We start from the raw sequence: 10,614 nt of genomic DNA on the forward strand, positions 1-10,614 counted from the left end.
AGTCTTCCTAAAATGGCTGGCTCCACTCTTATTTATAGGCATGTGAGTGGTGAATGAAGCACAAAAAAATCTCTCTAAGATATCTACAATGAGGTGAGCTTCTAAAGAATCTTTTCCTGCTTACTTCTGCACTTGGTGCATGGTTGTTTGTAGGCTTCTTTGTTCTTCCTTAATTACAAGCCTTCTTTATGCTTTTTTTCCAATTCCAAAAAGTTCAAGTTATAGCCAATGAAAGCTCTTTGAATTGCCAACTCAACGTAGCTTTTTGGTGCCTTTAATCCCAATTGACTTCTTGCACTTTGGGTGTTCAATTCATGCACCATGCACGTCCAAGCATCCTTCATTCACCCTTCATATTTTTTCTGTTGCAAAAAAATTCCAAACACTTTATTAATGTATTTATCCTACAAAAATTATGAAATTAATACTAAAAAAATAGGCAAGAAAAATAAAGGAGACTCCCTCAATGTCAATTTTGCTTATTGAACTAGTTTAGGCTAATTGCACAAATTGCACCAAAACTCCTCCAAAATGTATCAAAATTGTCCAAAATTTCTCAATTTCATAGTTTGTACCTACACATGAGATAATTGTTCATTTATGAGTAATTTTGCCAAAATATATGAAAAATTATACTAAAAATAAGTATGAAAATACTAAAATTTTAATGCAATCAATAATAAATCGCAGGCGAAAGAAAGATACATATGGAAAGGTATAGCTCACTCTAAAGTGGAAATATTTTGTTGGCAAGCTATAAGGGGGAGGATTCCTGTGTTGGGAGTTCTTCATGTGAGAGGGTGCTTAAGAAACATTGAAAACAAATGTGCGTTCTGCAGGGAAGAGGAATCTGTGAACTATCTCTTATTCTGGTGTCACTTTTCCTAGGAAATATGGTGCAAGTGTTGTTAGCAATGGGGCCTAGTTTGAATCGTTCTAGGTTCTTTAAAGGTAGCTTTCCAATATTGGTGTGATCTGCTTTGTAAGAAAGAACAGAAGCAGATTTAGGAGATCCTATTTTAATGCAATTGTCTGGTCCATTTGAAGCAGATTTAGGAGATCCTATTTTATGCAATTGTCTGGTCCATTTGGTTGGCGTTCAACCAAAAAACACTATCAGGGGATCAAATCTTTAAACTAACTAAAGCCCGTCTTGGTTATTGGATGAAAGCTAAGTTTCCTGAACAAAGCTTCAATGTATCAAGCTTCTCTACAAGCATGCAAGATATCTAAAATTTACTGCCTGAGAAACCAAGAAACAAGTCAGCACAATGGATCCACCCCCCCCCCCCCCCCCCCCCAAAGAGGAAAATGGAAGATCAATGTTGATGGCACTGCACGTGAAAAATCAAGACCAACAGGAATAGTTGGAGTGCTTTGCGATAGTGAAGGAAAAATTAAGCTCCTCTTTTCCAAAAAAGTTGGATTTATGGATTCTAATCTTGTTGAGCTAATGGCTGTGATAGAGGCCCTCACGATTGTGGTGGAAGCCAACATCAACCCCTTGCCAGACCTCATAATTGAAAGTGACTTCAAAGTAGTTATCTCTTGGGTGAATCACATCTACGAAAGCCCATGGAAGTTCAGCAATGTCATCAACCATCTCTGTAATTTACAAGCTGTCATAAAAAATATTTCGTTTGTTCACGTGTCTAAAGAAGCTAATCACTTAGCGGATTATCCAGCCAAAGTGGGAATGGATAGATCCACTGACTTGATTGCATGGTTGTAATTTTGTAGCCCTCCATATTTAAATAATACTTCATTTAAAAAAAAAAAAAGAATTAGGCTGCATATCTTATTCCATATCCTACTAGTATAGGATATAATTATTATTTTCTTTTTGGCTTTTGTTATTCCATATATACATTTGAGTTCCCTCAATGACATATTTAATTGTTTTGGATGTCAATTGATTTTCTTACACAAAAATTGGAATTAAAGGTATAAAAATTAAAAATTAATATATTAATTATTAGTATCAAAGTCAAGTAGTCAAGTAATTTTCTTAAAATAAATTAAGGATTAAGGTTATGTTTTGTACACAATATTATGATAAGATAAGACAAGATAATATTATGAATAAGATTAGATTAAATAATATCATCCTATCTTATATTTTATGTGTGCAAGAATTAAGATAGGATAATTTATTTATTAATCAAAATTATCATTCCTTAAAGTTTATATAATTTAAATTATTGATGTAATTTTTAAAAGTATAATAGGATATGTAAATTTAATCCTATAGAGTAAAAATAATTCTCTCCAGTTTGAGAGAATTGAATCATCTTATAATAATAAAATAATAATCATTTTATAATCCTATCTTTTTAATTAAATACAAATCAAATATAATATAAAATAATTATCATATTATCATATCTATTATCCTATACATCAAACACGGCTTAAATACTTAAAAATTAGTAATTATATCATATTTGGTTTTAATGCATTTTTTTTTATTTTCTTTCTTAAACTACATATTAGAAAACTAATATTGTTGACATGTTTTGTTACTTTTACTCTTATGGCAAGAAAGAAAAGGTTCTTCCGAACAAAAGGTTAGAAACATCACATTCCTTTAGAAGGATTTTTTTAATACAATATTGTTGATTCTATCTTTTTATAAAGATTGAACAAATACAGAATGCAAACAATCTATATACATGTGTATGGGGCATAGTAAATGGTATATCTCTTTGTAAGTTTGTTTTCTTTATTTAAAAATGTAAAATGATGAAATAGTTTCCATGTAATTGTATTAAATATGGTAGAATCAATCAGAAAATTATGTTTATTTTAGACATGATTTATACAAAAAATATTTCATCAAATAAAGTATGAAAGCAATATTTTCTATTAGATTATAAGATTGAGTTGAAAAAACAATAAGATTATAAGATTGAGTTGAAAAAAAAATTCAACATATAGTGTCAACAACCAATGAAAAATAGTGTTTTTAAAATCAAAGAATCAACTAAGATATTTTCAAATTTTTTTCAATAAGAAACGAAATCATTTATTAATTAGTAAGCGCACTTTTTTGCAGCAAAATATTACAAACTATATAGAACTTATTAAAAATGCATTAAAGACGCACATAAAAAATTGCATGTGAAATCAAATATTAATTAAAAAATCATAAAAAAACCCAAATATGTCAAATCTTAATTGTCAAGTACATTATTTTATTATTTATAAGAAAATCATCAACTTGGTGAAATAATGACATAAAAAAATTTTGAAATAAGATTAACTTACATCCATATAAAACCTTTTAATTTTTTTTATTATTAATTTTAATAAATTAAAAAATCTCTAATTTCTTAAATTTATTAAAATTAATAATTAAAAAATATATAAATTTAAAAAATTTATATTGATATAAATTAATCTATTTTTAAACATTTTTAAAATAAAATAATACAAATATTGCTACTGAAGTGGGCACAAAGGGATTAAAAAAGGCAAAATATTTAAAACATCACCCAAAATCGAGTCTATTAAAAAAAAAATTTTTCTTGGGAAGGTTATTATTTACTATACAACAGGGTCAATGAAGTTGTGTTTCTGATTTGCAGAATTAACATGATTCATTTTATTAGTCGGCAAAGTAATAGTTTCAAGAGAAATAGCTACGACAGGCTACGAAAGCCTCCACGAAACCCTACAACTATGCCTTGGCTGATGGGAATAAAAATTCTAAGGCTTCATCAGCCTCCAAGACTACCGTCCTACTCCTTGGGAACAGATCTCAAGCCAAATCCCCATTGTCAGTCGCAGCACTTGCTTGAACCCTATCACGTCGAGCCCCGCCATATGCGCGTGGAGACAACCTGGATGCCTATCTTGCTACTGCTATTTCTTAAATCATTTTTGCCTGTTCTTTAGCCTCGACTCTTTACACTGTAGAAAAAAAAGCATAAAATATATTGTTGCAGCATGAGCAACTTAATACGCAGAAAAGGTAACAGCTAGCGGGACTTGATTAGTTATTCCAATGTTTAATCCATCACACTTAAATTTTAAAATTATAAGTGCAAAATAAATTAAAATCTACACCAATAAGAACAAATCAATCTTATAAAGTCTAAATTTAATTCCATACTTTTGAAAGATATTTAATTGAACTTGGAAACTCTTGAATAAATAGTTTCTTTAACATGATAAATTATCTTTTTCCTCGTAAACTAAAGACATTTTTATATGACTAAGCACTAAATTACAACAACAAAAAAAAATCACAATTTTAATGGTAAAAAAACATAAAATTTAAAATATATATAAACGTATTGTCTAAAATAATATGCAAAGAAATATCTCGAAGAGAAATGAAAAGATTAAAAAAAATTCATAGATAATAAATTCTAAACCTTGTAATTAACTATGCAATGGGGCAAAGCATCACAATTTAATTTGTTTCATTCCATTGAATCTTTACGAAAGTAACAAAACACAAAATAAAAATTTTTAAAAAATAATGACATGCTAAATGTTAGTGAATTATATATTATACAAAAAATTTTTGAGGCTAGACCCATCTATTTATAATAGTAAATAAGAGACAAAATAATCAAGGTTTTAAATATAGATATTTAATGTATTTAATCATAAAAGGAAAATAAATATTGAATTTCGTAATAATTTTTGGATGTCAATTAATTGAAATTTGTATACTTGTAATTTATTGGAATCAATATTGATTATTCTTTCTTATCTGATCTGATTTATTTTTCAAAATTTGAATTTAAATGAGTGCAAATAGAAAACTCCTGGTTATAGTAGTTCCACATGAACATGAAAGGTAAGTAAATTACAAAAATAAAGGAAATAAATATAAATTATTCTGAAATTTTTTAAAAAGAATTAAATCAATTAAAAACAATTGATCGAAAGATACATGATATTTATTCAAAATTACACACATATCAAAAAATTAAATCATTCACACTTGACAGTTTTTTTTTTTTTTTTTTTAAGATTTTAACTTCTATATTAAATAATAATTAAGAAGCAGCTAAAGACCGGCGGCCGCTGTAGTTTGTTTTTTAGTTTCTACAAACAATTATCTAAAAATTTCAGGATCCCCTATGCAAAACCTAACAGACAATTAACATAAAAATTGTTTGATGAAGTTACAAGAATACGTAAAAATTACAATCATAATAAATATTACATATGTATAAAAAATTACTAAATCTGACAACAAATAACAAATTTAAAACAAAATTGAATTGCACCCACGCAAACAAAATTAGTAGTCCTACCATTGTGTGTGACGAGTATAAATGGCACTACTTCAACCCCAAAGTTTTCCAGCTAAATACACAAAGCACAGTCCTTCACCTAAACAAGTTACAATTTATTGGTACTACTAGTTGCTTCATTGCTTGAAATAATTATTCTTTATAATTTCCTGCTCTACAATCTACATAGACATTAGAGGAGATGTTTCGGATGTACAACCCTCGTTGGCAGCTTTGAGATCTCCCTATGAATACGAAACAAGGGCGCTTTCAAGCATATTTTTCCTCCTAAACGAGAAAGTAGAAAGTTGCCTTGAACGTTATTCCATATAAAAAAAAAAAAAAAAAAACAGATTGCCTTGTACGTGTTTCACAACGATTTATTACTTTTATTCTATACTCTACTTTTATCCTTCTAAAAAAGTTTTAATTTAAAACTTTGCAGAAAATTATGCTTTATTAGATTGCAGGAAGCACACATTAAGATCATTGTTATTTTGTCATTATTCATCATACTAAAGCACATCGAGATATGAAGACCATTTTCATCAGCTTCCAGTGTTTCCAATTCTTGTTCGTAACATACTTAAAAGGAGTTTACGCCAGAATCTAGCAAGATACTCTGAATTATTCATACAAGGGTTAAAATAGCTTCAATGGTATTTGAGTATAAATTCATACACATTTTCAGGTCGTTTCTAAAGGGCTACAATAGCTTCAATGGTATTTGAGTTTAAATTCATACATGATTTTGTTATTTGAATATAAATCCAAGGGGACAAGGGTGCACTAATTGGCTTAATAAAATTTCCCTCATAACTTTGCACGGTCAAGTAAATCGATCTTAGACAGTCAAACTTTTACTCCTTCGAAGAAAAGAAACTATTCAACAAGTATCTTCAACATCCCCCAAATGTTGCCACTAGCAAGCTTCGCATGACTGCATCACATCCTTGGGGAAAACCTTTGGAGCAAATCTCTTGCAGTGGAACTTGAATATCCTATAAAAAAATAAATCATTAACATTTTTATAGCAATTCCCATTACTTGACAAGAACTTCTGTTAAACTCACTTACCATCTTTGAAGAAACAATTTCTATCATCAAATTCAACGAGCTGTAGCAGATAAGAAATAATGTCAACCAACTAGGATAAAATGAATCCAGCTTCTATATATTTTGCACGAAACATTGTTACTTTTAGAACTCAGCATGTGCAACCAATAGCTTTCCCACCAGATGGAGGCAAAACAGATTGCAGTTTCATTATCATCCGGTTGAGCTCCATCAACTTGTCCATCTCATCATACTGCTTTAAAAATCTCTGCATCATACGATAAACTGATTCACTCATATGCCTTCCTCTCTCCAAGATCTGTTTGCAGCATTGAAATGCCTCTTGCAACCGTCCTCGGGAGCATAATCCTGTTACCAAAAGATCCAATGCGTGGCTATGAGGACAATGCCCTTTCTGTACCAAATAATCCCACAAATTTAAACCCAAATCCAAATCTTGATTTTCACAAAAAAATTTCATTAGCATAACCACTGTTCTGGTCCTAGGAATGAAATTTCTCTCTGTCATTTTATGGTATAGCTCACAAACTCCTTCAATGCCACTAAACTTCATCATTCCTAAAAACATTGTATGATATGTCACACCATCATGCTCAATCTGCTTCCTCTGCATCTCATCCATCAACTCAATGGCAGAATTTATGTCTGCGGACCTAATCAGAGAACCGATCATAGCATTATAAGTTCCAATATCATGCTGTAAATTCCTTTTAGGAATTTCATCAAACAACTGCCTAGCCTTTGGAGTATTTCGTGCAAGGCCAGCACCATGAATCAAAGTAGTGATTGTTTCAAGTGTAGGTAAGCAGTGCACCTGTTCCATTTCTTCAAGAAGTCGCAAAGCATCCCCAAAAAATCCCTTCTTACAGTAAGTATCGATCCGAATGTTATATGTCATACTGTTAGGCCTGAAACCTCTTCGAAGCAATTCATGGTAAAAAAGTTCCATTGCAGTAACATTGCCTGATTCCTTGAATCCCAAAAGCAGAATATTCATGGTCTTGATATTAGGAGAAAATCGAGAATGCATCTTCTGGAATACCGATTTGGCCTCTTTCATCTCCCTCTGCAAGCAAAAAGCTCGAAGGAGCACATTGAACTCATCCGTATTAAAATTCCTCCAAACAAAAACCTCAGTCTCCATCTTTTTGAATGCTTCAAGGGTATTTTCATAGGATTGGAATTTTGCAATTTTTGCCAACATGATGCTCATTGATTTAAGGCTAAGCAGGGAAGGATGCGTATGTCGCATTTCTATCATCAATTCCCAAGCTTTGTCAAAATAGCGCATGCGTGTGAGAATGTGGAGTGTCTTTTCAAAAGCATCCACACTTGGAGTAAGCTGAGAATGGTGGATGGAATACTTGAAGAACTCCAAGGCTTTCAGTCCATTTGAGTGTGCTGCAAAGAGTCGACCAAGAACACTCTCCACAAAAGATGGGGAAAGGGAAACAGGTGGGATATGACGGAGAAGGGTAGGTTGAAGTGGTTCATCAGGAAATGGATGGTCATTGATGAGTCTGGTGATTCTGTCAATTTCAGTTTTTAGTTCAGAGGCTAAAGGAGATAAGCTGGACGATTTGTAAGCCACAGAGAGATAAAGGGAGAGATTAGTTTTTGCAAGTTGAATAACTTGACTAGATTCCTTCATTTGCAATAATAAGAGCATTTTCCCTCCTAAATCAGTTATGACTGCAACTGTTAACCAATTTCAACCTTTTCATTTTGGACCAAAATGGTCACTCTTTTGATCCATAATACCCTGCATAAATAAAGCGCATCAGGGTTAAAATTAGGATTTTTTTTATTGAAATGAAAATTGAATTTAACTTGACCAAGCTCATAAAAAGGTCACCTTATGAGACCCCAGTTGCCTATTGTATTCCTGTCACCAACTGATTTGATTTCAGCACTAATGTCAAACTGAGTCATGGTATTCAGAAGTTCAAAGAATAAGAATCTCATATTTTACAAGTGACTAGAGGCTTTACTACTAGGAACTACCTAATCTTTGTAGGCAGAAGGCTTATTCATTTGGATAAATCATATTTCGTTGCTAGTGCCACATTTATTGATAAACAGATAAATAATTAACAGGAAACATATAATTTGAGTTGTAGCAGAATATATAATTGATCAGTTCACAAGCTGTCTAAATAGCACACTGCTAGGAACTACATAAATTCAATGTGACCAATAACCAATTTGTATCATGATTTAAATCCAAAAGAAACAGAAGCAGAGGATTGCACACTACTAGTAATCATGTAACTTAAGGTTAGGTTATCATGGAGTACTTAAAAAATTCAATGGTTTTTGAAACGCTGCAATAGAAATTCAGCATGTCAAAATTCCCAAAGTTTAAAAGTCCAATGGTTGGAAATTTTTTCTTTTTTGTTTTCATTATCAAAACCCATATTAACAAAACTCAGCCTCTATTGTTTCTCAGCTAATAAATAAACCAAAATCAAGAGAAAATAAAAAGAAAATTCGAATTGAAGGGATCAAAAAACCCAGTAAGATGGAAATTAACTTTGGGCTTTTGTTCTCCACACTGTTGAAAACAACCATTTTCTGGGCAAAGAAAAAGAAAATAAGCTCATAAATATCAAAGCAAACAAAGAAAAGTGAGAAAAATCAATAAATAAAGCTATTCAACTTCGTCATGTTCCAAGGCAATGGAATCACATCTCAGAGAAAAAAAAGGAACCAAAAGAGAGTTTTAAGGGGGACGATTCAAACCTTGCAAGCAAGGCATATAATAAGAGAATTTAGCCTAATCCATGATTCATCAATAATATGGGTTTGTAGGTTTAATTTCGTCCTCAAGCAATTACACTCCAAGTATCCAACAATATTAATACTAACCAACAATATTAAAACCTGAGTGAGGTGCAAACCATCCCTGCTTTATAGAATGATATAAGATTAAAGTCCAAAAGTTAAGAAAAAAAAATACCTTTCACAAATTTTGGCAGCATGGATGAACGATAACGGAATTGTACCACAATGGTTATATGGGGCCTGAAAATGTAAAAAAACCTTAAATATATTTCAAGAAGTTAAAATCTTAACAAAACAGATATTCCACCACAAACCGATTTAATAACAGGTACTCTATAAAATAGATATTCCAAAATGTTTTGAGCTTTTTCTATGATTCAGATTCTGATATTCAGAAATTTTTACATAATACTAAAAAACATCACAGAGCTAGGGTCTATAAAGTACCAAATAACCCCCCCCCCCCCCCCCCCAAAAAAAAAAGAAAAAAAAAGGCCATCCAAACCAAAACCAATGAAACAACAATTATTTAAGTCAATAATAAACTCGCTCCCCTGAATAAATAATAACCAGAATTGTTAGCCATAACCAGACTGGTCTATAAGTCACGAACCGAAGGGGCCAGAAATCGCACCCACCAAAAAAAAAAAAAAAACCACACTTGTCAGCTATCCATCAACCACACATTACCTCAAAAGCGAAAACAAATATTACAGCATGGAGTTCTTTTATAAAAAAGAATTTGTAAATTAAAGCAAATAAAACAAATAAAAAACAATTTTGGGTCTCAGAGAGGAAGCTCACAGGAACAAATAAGAAAACAAAAAGAGGAATGAAGAAATGGAGGAAAGAAGCTAGTGGAGGAGTCGGAGAGCAAGAGATGCACCCCCTCGATGGAGAGTCAGAGAATTAGAAGAGGTGTTGTGGCCGACGGAGAGTCAGAAGAGACTGGGCTGGCCGCTGGTGCCTGTTGGTGTGGTGGCTGTCGTGACTGGTTAGAAAGGAGAACAAATAGAAGAAGGGGGTTGGGCAGACTTGACTGTCGACTGAAGGGGGATGGGGTTGGGTTTGGGTTTGAGGTTGGGTTTGGGTTTGGGGTTGGATGAGTTTTATTGCGGTGCTAGCTTGTCAATAATATTTTATTATAGACCAAAACTTTTAAAATAGTGTCAATTTAATCTTTAAATCAAATTTTGCATAAAAAAAAAAATTACAACTTAAGATAACAAATTTAGAATTATTATTTTTCACTATTATATTAATATATATTTATTTAAAAATAAATAAAACTTCTAAACTTTTTAAGAATAAAATAGAATTATTATTTTTGTCTTTGGATTTCAAAATTCAGCTAAAATTAGGGAAAAAATTGACACTTTAGTTTCCTTCTTAATATTTTTAAAATTTTTATTTTTTTCTAATAAATATATTTTAGTATAATAGCAAAAAATAATAATTTTGAATCTATCATGATTTTAATTCCTTTCTTTATTCGTATTTT

At 31.4% G+C, this 10,614-nt stretch overlaps 1 protein-coding gene across 5 annotated transcripts; it reads right to left on the reverse strand.

The window, feature by feature from the left end:
* Positions 1-5,862: 5,862 nt before the first annotated feature.
* On the reverse strand, positions 5,863-10,243 carry LOC111274338 (Tetratricopeptide repeat (TPR)-like superfamily protein). Of its 5 annotated transcripts, none has more exons than XM_022858904.2 (5): positions 9,918-10,243; positions 9,289-9,353; positions 8,185-8,252; positions 6,330-8,091; positions 5,863-6,253 (listed from the first exon to the last, which is right to left on the reverse strand). In XM_022858904.2, the coding sequence occupies exon 4, from the start codon at positions 7,996-7,998 to the stop codon at positions 6,460-6,462; it is 1,539 nt and encodes a 512-aa protein (XP_022714639.2). In that variant the 5' UTR covers positions 7,999-8,091; positions 8,185-8,252; positions 9,289-9,353; positions 9,918-10,243; the 3' UTR covers positions 5,863-6,253; positions 6,330-6,459. The 5 variants fall into 5 exon arrangements, with proteins under 5 accessions (XP_022714639.2, XP_022714641.2, XP_022714642.2 ...); XM_022858906.2 differs by having other exon boundaries at positions 10,000-10,138; XM_022858907.2 differs by lacking the exon at positions 8,185-8,252 and having other exon boundaries at positions 9,918-10,122.
* Between the last annotated feature and the right edge of the window lie 371 nt (positions 10,244-10,614).

This window comes from Durio zibethinus, chromosome 26, assembly GCF_047325235.1.
Source record: "Durio zibethinus cultivar Kanyao isolate XHJ-2024 chromosome 26, ASM4732523v1, whole genome shotgun sequence".
NCBI lineage: Eukaryota > Viridiplantae > Streptophyta > Magnoliopsida > Malvales > Malvaceae > Durio > Durio zibethinus.

Bases quoted from the DNA above. Each gene is read 5' to 3' on its own strand.
- LOC111274338 (XM_022858904.2), bottom strand. From the start codon at position 7,998: ATGCTCTTATTATTGCAAATGAAGGAATCTAGTCAAGTTATTCAACTT.